This window comes from Henckelia pumila, chromosome 3, assembly GCF_033568475.1.
Source record: "Henckelia pumila isolate YLH828 chromosome 3, ASM3356847v2, whole genome shotgun sequence".
NCBI classification, from domain to species: domain Eukaryota; kingdom Viridiplantae; phylum Streptophyta; class Magnoliopsida; order Lamiales; family Gesneriaceae; genus Henckelia; species Henckelia pumila.
In genome coordinates, this window is record NC_133122.1 from 49452968 (window position 1) to 49470703 (window position 17736).

At 35.1% G+C, this 17736-nt stretch overlaps 2 protein-coding genes across 5 annotated transcripts; one reads left to right on the forward strand and one right to left on the reverse strand.

Annotated features, from left to right (window-relative positions):
- Positions 1-1271: 1271 nt before the first annotated feature.
- On the reverse strand, positions 1272-3611 carry LOC140891055 (F-box/kelch-repeat protein At5g15710). Of its 2 annotated transcripts, none has more exons than XM_073299300.1 (2): positions 3323-3611; positions 1272-3089 (listed from the first exon to the last, which is right to left on the reverse strand). In XM_073299300.1, the coding sequence occupies exon 2, from the start codon at positions 2847-2849 to the stop codon at positions 1533-1535; it is 1317 nt and encodes a 438-aa protein (XP_073155401.1). In that variant the 5' UTR covers positions 2850-3089; positions 3323-3611; the 3' UTR covers positions 1272-1532. The 2 variants fall into 2 exon arrangements, with proteins under 2 accessions (XP_073155401.1, XP_073155400.1); XM_073299299.1 differs by having other exon boundaries at positions 1272-3128.
- A 3485-nt stretch (positions 3612-7096) lies between these two features.
- LOC140887300 (DNA-directed RNA polymerase 2B, chloroplastic/mitochondrial-like) lies at positions 7097-16976 on the forward strand. Of its 3 annotated transcripts, none has more exons than XM_073294465.1 (19): positions 7097-8148; positions 8955-9170; positions 9252-9385; positions 9465-9534; positions 9809-9867; positions 10628-10745; positions 10834-10947; positions 11108-11239; positions 11326-11742; positions 12164-12214; positions 12584-12654; positions 13306-13390; positions 13519-13671; positions 13945-14019; positions 14834-14923; positions 15015-15062; positions 15626-15740; positions 15824-15927; positions 16514-16976. In XM_073294465.1, the coding sequence occupies exons 1-19, from the start codon at positions 7219-7221 to the stop codon at positions 16622-16624; spliced, it is 3093 nt and encodes a 1030-aa protein (XP_073150566.1). In that variant the 5' UTR covers positions 7097-7218; the 3' UTR covers positions 16625-16976. The 3 variants fall into 3 exon arrangements, 2 of the variants coding, with proteins under 2 accessions (XP_073150566.1, XP_073150567.1); XM_073294466.1 differs by having other exon boundaries at positions 9468-9534; XR_012151786.1 differs by lacking the exons at positions 15824-15927; positions 16514-16976 and having other exon boundaries at positions 14823-14923; positions 15626-15715.
- Positions 16977-17736: the final 760 nt, after the last annotated feature.

Sequence of the window (17736 nt, forward strand, 5' to 3'; positions counted from 1 at the left end):
AGATCTCAGCGTAGTCCATATTATTAACTACTCGCGGTAAAGCGCAAGCCGCACACCTTGTTTGTGAAATTTCGGTCGGTTTGTATTTTTTGGATGAAATATGTACATACAAGCCTTGGAAAGAAGATTAGCTGCCAAATGAGGGTACAAATTAGTCTCCCGCGCACATAACAAATACCATCAAGTAAAATGCCTTGGGCAACAAGAGTTTGGACCATCGATAGTTTTCGGCAGAACTTTATGGAGAGAGTTCATAGTTGGGTTGGTAAGTGCTTTCTCATGACGACTTTATCCGAGCGTCTTGAACTGGTTCAAAAAAACTTTTTGTGGTACATTTGAACGGCAAAGATGGCGGAAACACAAAGATCTTCGAAGATATCTCCGACGTTTTTGGATAGAATTTTCTTTAAAATCAAATAATATGTTTTTTGTTGTATGAATTTTATCCTGTGAATTAGTCACACAAGATATAATTGTACGAGAACTTTTATCTGTTGATCGTATTCCCACCTGTATGTCACTTACCAAAAGCCTTTGTTCAAGCCCAAAATCAGATTCCTCTTCAATATCTTTGTTTCAAATAATATTCATTTCTTATTTTATGTTTTCGAACCCATCATAAGAGTTGTTTAAACATTATTCTCCAATGCGTACACAATAGTTACTCTATACTATACAAGTAACAGACCATGGAATACCAAATACCTACCATGACTCCATGATTGTGCACGAGAACTAGAGCTTGCACAAAGTCATGATCAAGAGCATCGTTCCATGCTCGCAATTATGTCCTAGCTTGGATAGTTGGACTTGAAGGATTGCAATCAAGCCAACGATACTGCGATAATTCAACAGTTTTTTGCAATCAATCAAACCAACATACTCTGATAATTCAACTGCCCAGTTGACAAACTACCCGTAACTTTCAACACTTTCTCCTTAGACTCAAAAGAATGAAACATATAAGATAAAATCTCCGATGAATGACAAATGTAAAGATGAAAGATTCCTGTGATGATGCATCTCGTTCGGTTTTAATTTATGAAACAAATAATGCAAAGGTGCTCTTTATTTTTTTTCTTTTTAACAAAAAACTGTGTCTCATCAGGATAGCCAGATAAATATTAAAACCATAAATACAATTACTTCTTAGCACATGACCGGAAGTGTGGCTCGTAATGACAGTGTAAGAACAATGCTGAGTCATTTAAAGTGGGGAAAGACCAAATTCATCCATCCACATCAACTACATTCACATGATCATCGAAAACTATAATTATTTTCTCTATGATAGAGATCAATATCATTCACCTTTAAGCAATTTTCGAGTCAAAAGGGGTTCTAAAATACAGCATCTACCACCACCATTACAAATATTTGTCAATAACACAAAATGAGAGTACCTTGACAGGCTCAGCTTCAAGGAACATAGTGGTAACACGGGATCTTGAATCTTTGACTGGTGAAATAAGAAGTAAGTATTCCATCCCAATGTTGGAAATGTTGTCTTTGGATTCTTGATGTAGCCAAGATCAATAGATCATAGCATCAAATCTTGGCTCATAGAAACAGACCTGACTGTTGTACGATTGAAGAGCACATCCAGCAATCCAAGACCACGCTTTTTTATCAACGTCATAGAGAAGACCTTTCCCTTGGTTCCACGATGTGAAACATATCAGATTATCCTGACCAAAGCATTCAAATCTTTCTGCTGATAATCTCAAGAGAGCTCGAAAATACCTAGGTGGCATCCTACTTACCTCAACCCAAACAAATTTTGAATGATCAAGCTCCCATATCCTCATGCTTTGAAGAGTACTATAAAGACCGATTCTTCCAACTAGAAACAGGCGCTTCTGAGTTCCAGCCACTAGATACCCATCCAATAAAGACCGAGGAAATTTTGCCGGGATGTGTTCCCATTGGCCCGTATCCATTCTATACATCATCAAACCTAATGGTGAAAGAGTCTCCAAATACAACCTTGAGTCACAAAATGCCATCTTCGAGGAGCAAAGATTAACGGCAGGCATGGTTTGGTGAAGCGACCATATGCAAAGCTTAGAGTCATATACTTCTGTGGGTAAAGACTTATCACCATAAATATCACTGGTGGCTATAATTTTAAAAGACCGATCCTTTCGATCAACTACCAATATCAACTGCCTTTGTTGATTATAATGCATACTTGGCAAAGTCCTCCAAGTTTGTGTTAGTGGATTACAAACTAATGTTTTGAAAGTCAATCCATCCAAACCCGAGAAACAGACCAGGCCACCGGATGAACCAACCAACCAGAAAGCCCACTGCGGCAGAAATGTAAATGGAATCCGAAACCACTGTTTCAAAGGCAAACTGAATACTGAACATTGAGGCGTCTGTGAATTTTTCCAAAATGTGAGGAGGCAAGGCCCATGGGAGGGTACTTGTGAATGGAACTTCAGAAAGCTATTGTCTTGCAAAATTGAATTCCATCTTTTACAAACAGAACGGAGCCGAAAAATCATGAATGGTGGAACTCTGGCCAATATTTCATTCAACAAATCTTCTGGCAGCATGGCCCATATATTATCTTCCATCTGGATATCCGGTTGTACAGATTTACAAAATGTGGCCATAATTTCTTCGTCTAAACCCCGTGGTTTGGTCTTGATCACCTTCTGCCTAGACGGACTTGTATTCCTTGACCCCATCCTGCCAAGAGGGCTGGTATTCCTGGATCCACTTCCTCCAAAACTCGCTTGCCGGTGGAAAGTTTCCTCCTCACGGAAAGATCCACTTCTCACTGATCCAGAATTTGATGCCCTCGACCCAGATTCAGAAGCTTCTCCAGCCATATCAAACATGCTATAAATACTCAATAACTTGAAACAAACCTAACGTCAAATCTTTTGAAGAAGCTGGTAACCTCGGTCACCTTCCTTGTATCCAAGCCGATCAATCTCATGAATTACAATGGATGGTATCAATTTATGGCCTCGTTTATCATCAAATAATCTGATTCTTCAGTTCCAGCGACGATTTAACAACCAGCAATAAACCCTAGCCCAAATAAACTGTGCAAATGGACTTCAAACTCAAGCCTTCTGGAGAACCAAACAATCAGATGTAGTAAGACCAATTACCTGAACAACAAAAAATCTAAGCACCAGTAGACAAATACAAGTTCAAATTTAAATCGTACATTTTCATGTTCCAGATCCGAATCGAAGCAATTGAAAGCTCAAATAATAACCAAAACAAAAAAGATCAAAATTTTCAGTCACCACCAAAAGGCGAGAATCCAGGATAAAATAGCAGCAAAAGAGAGATGGGTCACCTCGTATTCAATGTAATATCCGATTTCAGAACTCTACACTGCCAATTTTCTTCAGCTGCTGACTAAAGAGTCATCAAAACACAGTTTTTTGGGTTTACCCTTTACAATGAAACTCAAACCCTAACCTGTGTGACTCCCACTTTGCCTATTATCTTGTTTCATTTGATTCCCACACTCATTTATCGTTTATGGGTTTGAGCTTCCTGATCTTACGGAGTTCGGATTTGGTATTGATTCTTGTTCTTTCTGCTGTGATTGGAAGAAGGAGAGAAGCCAGAACTGAATGGGTCAAGAATAATGGGTCATGGGCCTAATCCTTTGACCCTAATAACTTGGGGTTGCTTTAGAGATCATTTTGTTTCCATTTTCTTTTAATATTTTTAAAAGATGTTTTGATGATAATTAATATCGTTCGTTTTTTTAATTGAAAATTTTAATTGAAAATTAAAAAAAAAAATGTATTGAGATAAAAGAAATGAAATTTTTTAAATAAATATCCATAAAATAACAAAAAAAAATACAATGAATGTGACATTTTTTTAATTACATAGTCATCAAAGAGTAAAAAATATGAGGGAGGTCACACCAACGTACCAAAGTCTCCATCATGTTTAATACTAGTACTCACGCACGCGTTGCGTGCTGTTCATTTTTTTAATTGAAAATAAAAATAAAAATAATATATAGTGAAATAAAAAAAATGACATTATTGTAGATAAATATCCATAAAAAGACAAAAAAATAGTGAGCGTGACATTTTCGTAAATAATTAGTCATCAATTGACCAAATAAAATGACATTTTGATAATTAAATATATACTAAAGGGCAAACAAATAAAGTGGTTGGTCTTACCAACATACCAATTCTTCAACTTTAATAGAATAACTAGTACCGAATTGCACTCGTTGCATGCATATACAATGTGTTTTTGCGTACATGCGTTGCGTTTGTACGGTTCATTTTTGTGTACACATTTGCGTTCATATACAGCTCGTTTTTTATTAAATAATTACATAAAATAAAAAAATATTAAATCATTTTTTTAAAAAAATTAAAAAAATAGGCCACACCTATTCATGAACTATTGCTCGAATGTTGTGGTTCGAAAAGGTTCGAAATGTATATATATTTATTATATAATTATATTATATTAATTAAATATTAAGGCTCGCGAATTATTCGCGAACTATCGAACATAATAATTTTGGCTCGAGTTCGACTCGAATTAAATAATCTCAAATACGAATCAAATATTTATCGAACGATCTTGTAACCTATATTTCCAACTTATCTCTCAAACGCATCACTTCACACCCATCACTCACGCCTCTCACCCTTTCTCCACTCCCCTCTCTGAAAAATATAATCGGCCACCACCACCCCACCCTTCTGCCACTACGACCAGTCATCCCTTGCCCGACATGTCTTCTTTCCTTCCTCCATTCCTGATATTGTCATAGGTTGGACATTTGTATATGCGTTAGTTTCGCATTTGTGTTGTTGAGTTTTAGTGATTTGTGGTGGGATGGTGGTTGGGCGTGGGATGGGTGATCGAGCGTGGGGTGGGGTGGTCGGACTTGAGGTGGCCGGTCAACGTGGGTGGTCGAGCTTGAAGTGGGCCGCGGCGGCTACGGCTTCGGCTTCGGCTTTGAAAATTGTGGGTGGTCGAGCTTGGAGTGGGCCGCGGCGGCTACGGCTTCGGCTTTGAAAGGGAGGATTTGAAGAAGGGAAGAAGACGATTGCTTCGTGTTTATAAACTGAGCCCAATTTTTTATATTAAAAAATACAAAAAAAAAAAAAAAAAGGAAAATTGATATAGGAGACAGCGGGGCTGCCAGCCGTGCAAGAGAACATTTCTTTATATATAATAATAATAATATGATTGATTGAACAAATATTTTTTTTCGAAAGAAAGAAAATGTTGCTTCCACGTAAATGTATGGGGTTGGGACGCAACGCTTCGCTATATGTAGACACACATATAATTATGATTTGACTCAAATTGAATACCTAAGCATTTTCCAATTTTCACGTGTTTATAAAATATAAATATAAATTTATGTACTTTACATATTATATTCAAAAAGTTTATTAAAATCTATTTTTGACATATTCGTGTTATTGCAATCTATTAGTCTCATCCTATTTATTTAACACATTCATGTGATTGATATAAATGAAAATGAGAAATGAATAGAATGAAATCATTTAATTTCAATAACAGATTATGTTACTGTTGAAATTATTCAGAATATTTAATTTTAATGAACTTGTCCTAAACTATATATTTTATCATATTATGTTGAAAATTATTAATCTCAGACAGATTTGAAAAACAAAACTAAATAAAATAAATAGTTATTTTTATTTCATACTTCGATTGTATACGCTAGCATCTATTGGTATGTGACGATCTTTTATATTTTAATATTTGATATTGATATGCTTTTAAAAAAATAATATTAAATATAATCATACTATGTTATTAAATTCGAAACCTCGAAATAACTAACTTTGATATCATAGTCTAATTTTCGATAATCCAAAAATATTTTTCTCATATTACAAAATATTGAAAAATTATCGTTAAATTTAGTTAATTTGCATCTAATATTTAACTATTATATTATAACGAAATCTTTCTGTCTTTTCTATATTTTGAATTTTGAATTTAAATAAGTATACATAACATAAGAAATTAATAAAAAACTATTTTTAAAGGTATAAATTTTAATATAATATTTTAAATAAAAAAAATTTTATTTAACACAATAAAATTTAATATATATATATATATACGCATATGCGAAAATACACTAATTTTAAATATGTTTCGATTTTCGAACCGTGACATGTATAGCGATAGAACATAATAATTCAATATATAGCATAGTGCGTGACATGATAATAGATTTTTACGATGTGTCATATTAAATAATATATATCATAGCGTTATCGATATATCATATATGTATACTATAATATTTTTGAGTTGATGTTTGATTACGGACTACCAAGAGATGCATCTATATATGTTGAATCAGTGGCGAAGACATCAAGGTGCTACATGAACCGTCATATCACAATTACCTATAATTGGATCGAAGTATATAGCTACGATTACAATTGTTGTATTGCAATCACATTATTATTATTATTATTATTTTTTTTTTTTTTTTTTGTTGGAAGCATGTTGTATTGCAATCTTAAAGATCAACACAATATGTTATATTTTATTTTACATAACTGTTAAGAAGCAATTTTTTTGTATTCCGAAAAGTCATAAAATTATATATGCATCGCACTTCAATCAAATACAACAAGACACTAGTTATTATTAAGTAAAAAAATGTTAGCTAGTGACAATATTATTTTTTTCCCCAAAAATAATCCCTCCCAACAATTGTATTAATTTTTGAACAAAATTCAATAAAATGAAATCTCAAATATTAACTAAAAAAATTACTTAAACCTCATTATATTTCACAAAAAAAATTTAATACGTGCACGGATTGCATGCAAAATTTGCTAGTTTTTATGTGATGAAAAAGGAAATGTTGTTGCAAAGTGGGCTTAAAGTGTTATTGGACTAAAATTTGATTTAAAAAGTAAGAGTTGTTTCGTTTGTCAACCCACTACCAGTCCTTGGGCCCAAATTACATCGGTAAAATCGAAGTTGGGCCGGTTAGGCCCAAATCGGCCGCAGTCGGCTACCCGGAAACCGGAGTCTGTCTCCCCCAAGGTTTTTCTGTCTTTGAGAGGGTTTATGGAAATGAAAATTCATTCATACAGAGGAAGGTATTTTTCGAAGAAATTAGCTGTCGAAATTCATTTTCTCAGAAGCTTTTGTCGTTGTGAAGCCACCTATGTGATCATTGCGAATTGAATCAATTTGATGAACACCAGTAAAACCCCTTCAGCCTTCACCATTACTCATTCAAGTATCCAATTTAACAAGCCGGAAGTTTTCATCATAGAGACCCCAAGAAACCCCACAGTCATGTGGAAAAACATTGCCAAAAGATTAATTAGTTCCAATTCAAGAACCTCCTCACCCACTCGATGTTTGAGCTATCTGGGATTCTCTAACAATTCTAATTTTTCAGAATTCAGGATTAAACCCCTATTTGAGCTCGATTCTCACTCCAATATGTGTTTACCTGGATGGGGTAGTCGGAAAATTAAAGATTTTTGGAGTCGAGATGAGTACTTGGCTGGACTCTTATGGCATGGTTGGAGAAAACATGTGAACTATGACAGTTCTCGTTGCAGAAGTTATGCTACTGTGGCGGAGGCTGTGGAGGCGTCCCACACTGATTTAGAAGAGGATGGTGTTCTTAATGTTTGTGCGGCTGATGAGGTTCAAGAACTTCTGAATGAAGTAAGAAAAGAGGAGAAAAGAAAGTATTATATGCAGTGGAGACGTCAGAAGTATGTTAAAGGGTTGGGAAAGGGTAAGTATAAAGCTCTGAAGAGGAGGCAAGTGAAGATTGAGACTGAGGCTTGGGTACAGGCTACTAAAGAGTACAAGGAGCTTTTGAATGATATGTGCGAGCAGAAATTGGCTCCCAATTTACCCTACGTGAAGTCTTTGTTTTTAGGATGGTTTGAGCCCTTGCGTAACAAGATAGAGGAAGAGCAAGAGTTCATTAGGGAAGGCAAGTGTAAGGCAGGATATGCCCCATATTTTGATCAGTTGCCTGCTGATATGATGGCTGTTATTACAATGCATAAGCTAACGGGTTTGTTGATGACGGGGGGTGAGCATGGATGTGCGAGAGTGGTACAGGCTGCTTGCATGATAGGTGATGCAATTGAACAAGAGGTTAGTGAGCTGAGACACTTGGCTAACAAATTTTAGTTATTGGCGTTGACGCTTGGATGTTGTAGCGTTATAAACAACTGGCCGGTGAAGTTTCTTAATTACCAGCTAAAAGAAAGATAAAATCATGTTGTATGCTCTTTATATAAGTTGCCGTCTGATTTGCATACATAGGTTTGATGTATATTCTGATATAGTTCCCTTCATAATTTCTTCACGTCCTTTGGTCGATATTTATGTTATAAGCATCCAGTTGATATCTCAAATTGCATTTATTTAGTTTTTGTTCGAGTTCTTTGAATTTTAATGATGTATTTATACACTTGCGTTCTTGACCTTGGTTGTTCTTGCGTTCAAAGAACCTGTTAAAATGAGCATCATTCTTTTTATGCTCGATCATCTCATCTATATATGAATTCTCTTCAATCCATGAACTGTTTCTGCAATAAACTCGATCGAAATCATATCTATATAGATGTAACTCGTGACTTTTAGACCATAAAACAATATATTGTAAGAATTTATCATAACCAACTGCCCGTAGTCAACCACGCTTTGCAGTGTGACACACAGCTATGATTCATTTTTTAAAAAATACTGTAACGGCCTATTCACGTTCGCTTTTATCGAGTGCCCGAGATTAGCTTCTATCTTGCAGTTGTCAGCGCATGTCCTGGTGGGGCAGAGCGTCTAAGCTTGCTTTCTCTCAATTCCACTTAATTATCTTTAGCTTTTTTTTGTTTTTTCCTGAATTTTAATTAGGGTTGTCCATGCTAGTGCTTATTTTTAACAATCTCATCATGGATCAGGTGAGAATACACAGATTTCTGGAGAGCAGAAAGAAAAAAAAGGGTGAGAACGATATAGAGAATGAAGGAAATGGATCGAATGACATTCCCCAAGAACAAGAAAAATTGAGGAAGAAGGTGACTAATTTGATTAAAAAGCAAAAGCTGCGAGCAGTGAGACAGTTAGTTAGTAGACAGCATGAGGGAAAGCCATGGGGACAAGATGCTAAAGCCAAGGTCTGAAATACCGTTGATGATCATTGCAGCAAGATATAGTTTTAAAAGTATATATGCCAATCAATTTTTTTCAGCTCTCAGGTTGGAAGTCGTCTCATTGAATTGATTCTGCAAACAGCGTATATTCTATCTCCAGCCAACCAGTTGGCCGATACTCCACCTGATGTTCGGCCTGCATTCACACACACCTGTAAAACAGTAGCAAGAGAAACAAAGTAAATTGATGCCCTGTTTGATGTAAGATCCTTTATACTTTTTCATTTCCTCAGCAGCTTTGACAAAACCTCTTTTTAGCAGGACAGCTAGCAGAAGATATGGTGTTATCCAATGTGACCCACTTGTTCGGAAAGGACTCGAGAGAACTGTAACTTCCCTTCTATTTTTTTACTTCTTTGTAATTTTTGCACTGAATATAATAATTCTAAATAACAGCAATGATGCTGAAGAATTAATTATGAAATCGGATAGATTAAATCTTTTAGTTCTTATGCATTTTTTGGGCATGAAAGAAGCATACTCTTGTTGAAAAACTCTAACTTGAAAAGTCATTATTTGACTTACTTTTTTTAATTCCTTATTCCTTAACATCATGATTCATGAATGCTTTTTAAACTTTATGAATTAACATTTGATTGCAGGCCAGACACATGATCATCCCTTATATGCCGATGTTAGTGCATCCAATCAAGTGGACAGGGTATAACAATTGTTTTCTTTTACCCTTTATTTATGGTGTTGATTTTTTGTTGCAATCGAAGTCTGATTGACCTTCCAATATGTGTGTTCTTGGAATTTTTCATTTGATCTATGGTTAATTCGCCAAGGAATTCTAATCATTTTTTTGGGTGTATATTTGGTTTTAAATTTTTAATACTGAAGGTTGGCTTACGAGTTACGGGTGAATGTGCGGCATCCAGAAAGCAAATACTGTTATGACCTGAAGAACCTTTCTATACATTCTGCAGCCTTATTAGATTCAGGCTGATTTGATTTTAACTTTTGAGTCAGGTCGAGTTAGGTTGCCTGTTGTCCCCTGATCAAGAACTGGTCATACCCCTTGGAATCTAGCCATATTATTTACTTGATTAATTCTGAGGTTTATATGTACTGGACCGAATACTAATCCAGTCCGTTGATGATATATGGTTGGTTGTAGGTTGTGTGAAAATCTGTCTCGAAGATATCTTAAATGTGTACAGAAGTTCTACTTTGCATCTTGGTCTGTTTTGTTTGAGATATTTCTCTTCTTGCATAGGAAAGCTGTTGGTCAAGCTTAAATTATTATCTATATTAAAAGCTTTGACACCCAAACTGTTGGCAGGTTTTGTGACTCGTTGGCTCCTTATAACCAATTTCCCAATTCAATCTTTGAATGATGTTGGACTTTTCTGAATTGAAGGGTGACCTGCATTTTTAGTCAGTGTTTATGGTTATTTATATATAAATATTTTTTGTAGATATGACAATGGTGCGTATTTATACCTGCCTTCATATGTAATGCGCACGCATGGTGCACGACAACAACGCGAGGCAGTAAAGAGGACTCCTAGGAAACAACTACAACTTGTATTCGAGGTTTTGGCATGTTTATTTTTTGTTTTTTCCCTCAATTGGGTAAAGTGTGACTGATGTTTGATTTGAATTTCCCATTCTGCGTTGCCAGGCACTGGACACCCTTGGAAGCACCAGATGGCGAGTGAATAAGAGAGTTCTTGATGTTGTCGATAGAATATGGGCTAACGGAGGTCGTCTTGCAGGCTTAATTGACCGTGATGATGTATGTTAATCTTGCATCTTTGTTTACTTTATCTTCTTAATAACTGGTTAGTGATGCAATCTATTTGGTTGATTATGTTGAGCAAGGATGTGCCTGTAAGCTTATCCGTGATTTCGCTCTTCAGTAAAGTAACTGTTGCTAATTCTCCTTTTTCATGCAGGTCCCTCTGCCAGAGAAACCAGATACAGAAGATGAATCAATTATTAAAAAATGGAATTGGAAAGTTAAGGCTATTAAAAAAGAAAATGGCGAGAGGTATTCACAACGTTGTGATACAGAGCTTAAACTTGCTGTAAGATACGATTTCTCCTCGATCTAATCTTGTCGGCATCATTTGGATGTAAGAAATCAAATGTAACTTTCTTGATATTGGATCAGGTTGCACGGAAATTGAAAGACGAAGAAGGTTTCTTCTACCCTCACAACCTTGATTTTCGAGGCCGCGCATACCCTATGCACCCACATTTGAACCATCTAGGCTCAGATATTTGTAGGGGAATCCTCGAGTTCTCGGATGGGCGACCTCTTGGAAAATCAGGCTTGCGCTGGTTGAAGATACATTTGGCAAATTTATTTGCCAATGGTGTGGACAAATTATCTCATGAGGGTCGAGTATCTTTTACTGAGAATCACTTGGATGATATATTTGATTCTGCTGACAGACCACTTGAAGGAAGGCGATGGTGGTTGAATGCGGAAGATCCATTTCAGTGTTTGGCTGTATGTATCAATCTGGCTGAAGCTCTGAGAAATCCATCTCCAGATACAACACTTTCACATATTCCAGTGCACCAGGTATCTTTTATTCAACAGATTGTTTATTTTAAACCTTTAGTGAATTTATCTCTCGATTCATTGATAGAATAAAAAAGCTGCAAGTGGGAAACGTGGAAACTAATGGGTCTGTTACATATTGATGGATTATAGACACACGTGTCGTTTCCCAATGTTTTGTAGATGCTCTTATGAGTATATTTTTTATGTTCCTGTTGTTGTAAACTTCCCCCATGACAAAACATGAATGTATGTTTCATTAATTTTTGCCACCATTGTAATTTGAAGGGCGTGAAAAGTAATCTTTTGCAAATTTGATCGATGTATTTTAATAAAATATTTTTATTTGTTGGGAGGTTTTCTATGATGGGTTCATCAGATTCATTACATCACTCTTTAATATTTTGATCATTTTATATCTTCTTGGCATGCAAATTTCTAGGATGGTTCCTGCAACGGCTTACAGCATTATGCTGCCCTTGGTAGAGATAAGGTAATTTTTGGTTTTTAGATTTTGTCATGGATTTTTTTTCGTTTTCTTCTCAAAACAAATGTGATGCTACTAAACCATATGTAATTAGGATTAGCCCTGTGAAATAATGTGTTTTTATCCATTTGGGAAGTTGATATTTATTGCCTGAAAGATGTCCGTAAGAATTCTCCACAGATAAGTTAGCAGTGACACGAAACCCGCATAATTACTCATCCTATGCATGATACTGGAAATTGTGACTTTTATGCCGAAGCTTTCTCTGGATCTTGCCCATCGTCTTCTGCTATTCTTGTTAATCGTGTAATATTTTGAGAACTTTTCTTATCACTCAAGACTATCATTATCACTCACTGAAATTACCAAAATCAGTTAGGAGCAGCTGCTGTTAATTTGGTTGCTGGAGAAAAACCTGCTGATGTTTACTCCGGAATAGCTGCCAGGTACCTCGTTTTTTTAAACCATGTGGATATGCGCATGGGCAACATTTTTCTTTCTGAGGCTCTAGTAATGGAGGAGGTTGTATTGCTGTCTAAGATCCACTTGCATTGTTCCCACCACTTGGAATACATTGCTAAAACATCTTTGGTTTTATTGAAGATTGTTATGTAGTATTTTGCATGGTAAACTTCCAAAGTAAAACTTAGAGAAGATACCGGCTTGAAGTAACTAAACTAAAAGCTTTTAAAGAATATTCAAGCATCGTGATTGAGTTAGAATTCCTTTCTTGCCCACATATGATATCAAAAGTAACTATATATTTTTCATTTTTGAAGTTGGAGGTAACAAAAGAGAGATCGATGATTTATTCTTTGAATGTAAGACACTGGAAACTAAGGTCTCCGTTGATATCTGAACAGATTTATCAGACGCATTTTTCATAGGACTTGATGCTTTTGTTCATTATGGGTAAATAGTTTTATACTCTACAGTCTACAGGAAGCATTTTTCCTTTTCAAGAGAGTGTAATTTAAATATTCTAGTTCACGGAATCAGGCCGATAAAATTTTTTATGTACTCGAGAAATTAAATCTCGAGGCACACTTGTTCATTTTGAGATCAGCAAACAAATTCCTTGATTCTAACTTCTACAGGGTTCTTGATATCATGAAGAAAGATGCACAGAAAGATCCTGCAGTATTCCCTGATTCATTGCGAGCAAGATTACTGATCAATCAGGTTAATTTAATTCTTTCATGCTTAAGTTCTACTATCCTGATTTACCGAACTTTGTGCGATTGTAAGCCATGTTAATGTCGATGGCCTGAAATGGTTGTTGATAACGCTCTACTTTGAAAAATATCCAGGTTGATAGGAAGCTGGTTAAGCAGACAGTGATGACATCAGTGTATGGAGTTACTTATATTGGTGCTCGAGATCAAATAAAGAGAAGGTTAAAAGAACGTGGTGCCATTGAAGATGATGAACAACTCTTCGGTGCGGCTTGTTATGCAGCAAAAGTACGCCATACTTCTCCCCTGCAACTTCAATCTCTAGTCATTAACCAGTATCTGCTTGATAATTGTTGGTAAATTATATTCATTGTGAATTTATTTTTCACAACTTCATTTGTGCTTGTTTGAAATATCTTTTTCAATGATCTTCCAGCGATAAGAGAGGTCATAGTGCCTTGTTTTAAATCCTTATTCATATCTTGTCGTCATCGTGTAGTTCATAGTACTTTTCCGTGCTGACTTGAAAGTTTGAAACTTTTGTTTATTGGTACCTGATAGATTACCTTAACTGCATTGGAGCAAATGTTTGAGGCGGCTAGGAGCATCATGGGTTGGCTTGGAGATTGTGCGAAGGTGATTACTTTAGTTTGTACGAGTGTATGCATTATTTTTGTGTATGCGAAGGTGATAGACTAACTAGAGGTGTTCACGGTTCGGTTTTTTTCGATCGGTTTACCGAACCGAAAACCGATTTTTTGATTTTTTTTGATTTTTTAATTATTTATAACTATTTTAATTAATTTTTTTATTTGTTTTTATTAATAATTAAATATAAAATAAATATAAATTCGGTTAAACCGAAAACCGAACTGGAAAACCGAAAAAAATGTCGGTTTTTAACCGAACTGAACCGTTAAATTCGGTTCGGTTTTCGGTTCGGATTTTCGGTGAATTTCGGTTCAGACCGAATGAAGTGAACACCCCTAAGACTAACATAGCTTATGGTACATTTGAGTGTAAGACTTATAGTGTGGAATGAACTAATCGCCAAAGAGTTAATTCCATACCACTTCATAGTTCATACGTAACAGGAAAGGCTGTATTCTAATTAAATTAATCCCAAATGAAGAGCTTAAAAATAACAGCGTCTCTTCCGATTCGATGTGCATGGATGTGACGGTTCAATTTTCCACACGCACTTCTTGGGTGCGAAGTCGTTTAAAACACCAAAAATGACAGAGATAAGAACACCTAACAGTTCTTGTATGCTCACGATTACTCCCGCTCAATCGACCTCCTATTTCATACACTCATTATGGGTGACTTACCTTTTGATATTAAACAAAACAGAGTTCTTTTACATTTTACTGCACTGCTTAGCATGTGTACAGTCGAACATTTATAGGTGGTTGAAAGATTTCATTCATTAACTACAGACCTTTAACAGATTATTGCATCCGAGAACCATCCAGTTCAGTGGACAACTCCACTTGGACTACCAGTGGTTCAGCCGTACCGTAAAATAGGAAGACATTTGGTAAGTTTCATTAAACTTGTGCGGACATATATTTACTATTTGTCAGCATTTTCAAGTGGTCAAAGTGGCAATAATAAATTCTTAATTGCAGATTAAAACTTCTCTTCAAGTTTTGACTCTGCAACGGGAGTCAGAAAAGGTAGTTTTTGAACCACGCCATTTGTTGGTTTTGTTTGTCTGATATCCAGCCTGTGAGGAATTTTTTCCTTGGATCATATCCAAGTGACCGCCATAGCACAAGCAAAACCTTCAGTCCTTATTTTTCTGAAAGTTGTTTACTGCTTTAGTGCTTATTTTTGTTGTATGGTTAATGTAAATGATCATTTGTGTGTTTAACTCTTTCCTGATTGTAGCACTAGTTTAGGTCAGGCTCAAGTCTCAACCCCATGCCCTTTATAAAATCGTTGGTTTAAGTATATTGGTAAGGGTCCGACTGACCCCATCCTTCGATGGTTATTTGAAAAAAAATCTCAGAAACCTCAGAGTCAATGTTCTGAGATGGGCAAAGCTCTTTTATACTTATTCTCCGACGTTTATTTTCATTTAGTCAACCAAATTTATTGCATTTCAGAATCAACATTTGCAAGTTGGATTTCTTCGTTCCTGATTAATCATTATATCTAGTTGAGTGCTAGGCATGGTATTGGCCGGCCAGCCTCCTGAGCCCAAAATTTCTACAAATTTGATCATATTGTTTTGCAGATAATGGTCAAAAGGCAGAGAACAGCTTTCCCCCCGAACTTTGTGCATTCCCTTGATGGTTCACATATGATGATGACTGCTATTGCCTGCAAGAACGCAGGCTTAAATTTTGCAGGTCTCTCGATTCCCACTTTCATCGGTTCTTAACATTCTAATGCCAATCCTCGACTTCAAATTGTCTCAATCTTCTATGTGTAGGTGTTCATGATTCGTACTGGACCCACGCATGTGATGTTGATGACATGAACCGAATACTAAGAGAGAAATTTGTAGAACTTTATGAAACTCCTATTCTTGAGAATGTAAGTATCTGAAACTCCTTTACTTTTTGTTTACTAGTCAAGTCATATGACACGTCATATCAAACGAATGTGAGATTCTGGCCTTTTTGCATAAGAAAATTGACACCTTAAGCGATCCTGTCAGCTTCGCATGTTATCTTTCTATGAGACTGATTCAACTTACTCAATAAGGTAAAATATAAAAAGGATCTTTAAACACCTTCAATAAGCTCGAGTTTTTAGGAAAAAATATAAATAATATGGTATAAGAATTAGGAGATCAAATGTTAAATTCTTTTGGTGTGTAATCTCTTGTAAATCATTAATCTTGGTTGTATAACATCTTTTGTATTTCATTAAGTCGGGTTGGAATATTTATTGCTTCGATTTCCCTGTGTAAATTTTGATCAGCTTTTACATGTATATCTTGACTGTTAAATTTGACAACATATTCTTCGGTATCCTGTTTCCATGCGGGGCATCTTAATGAGTAAGAATTTTCACCTATGATTAGATTGAACTTTTAGGAACATTAATTGATAACGTACTTATAATCGTAACAATTTCTCCCTTTTAACATTTTCTTGCTGAATGCTAAATTAAACAGATGATGTTGGGGTTTCAAACATCTTTTCCCACGTTGTCGTTCCCTCCATTGCCTGGTCGAGGGGATTTTGATCTCAGAGAAGTATTGCAATCTCCATATTTCTTTAACTAAGCCGGCAAAGATTGCTGCCACAATATCAACTTTTAGGGAATGAGAAAAAATGAGCTTAGCCCATTGCCAGAAGGGCGATTACGGGTCATGAAAATATGACCCCGATAATTTCTCCACAAGGATTCTTCGTCTGTTCATTCTTCATCTTCAAAGTGTGGAGCTTCTTGTACAGTCAGATGAGAAATTGTTGTATCTAAGAGGATGCTGATATGCTAGTTTCAGGATGGCACAAGTTGTAATGTAATGCGTATGTTTCAGCCTTCAGGGCTATCTCCTCCTTGCTCATATTTGTAAAGCATTGTAGTTGTGTACATATATTTAGTTATGTTGGCAAATAAATCATAGAAGATTTGAAAAATTTTGTTGTCCATTTTTGCCATGCACTGCTTATAAAATGCGTGTTTGTTCACGGAAAGGAAAAAAATTATTAAAATTTAAATGCATACATTTGTGTTTATATCCACGTTCAATTTCTGAAGAAACACACATTTTTTAAAAAAAATCAAAGAAAAAAATGCTACGTAATTATTATTATCCCTACTCAAAGTTTATTGCATACGATATGTATTATGTAAGGTATTTTTCCTAATAAATAATAAAAAAATTTATTAAAATTTTATCATCAATCAACATCCTCAATCAATATAATAATATATGAACCCTTTAAAATAATCACATTGATCAAATTAATGGACGAACAAAAATACTCTTTACTACTTATAATTACCATCTTTCAACTTTATTTTTTTTAATTTAATAATATAAAAAATATTTATTATTTTTAAATGTAACATAAACTATTTCTGAACGTGAATTTTCGCGCGCGTGGATTTCTAGTCAATATAACAAATTGAATTATGAGAAAAAATTGAAAGCACTAGAATTTTATTTTAAAAATATAATAAAACAACTGAATATAAAAATACTGAATTTTACTTGGAAACTCGCTTTATTTTTCAATTTCAACAATTTTTTTTTTAAAAATGAGATTTTTATACTTATCAAACTCAAATTTTGAATTATAAATCACTTCTATCCCCTCATTTTAATATCATTTATGTATTACTTTTGTTATTAATTTTATTGCTAGTGCAGTTACTCTTATTTTTATC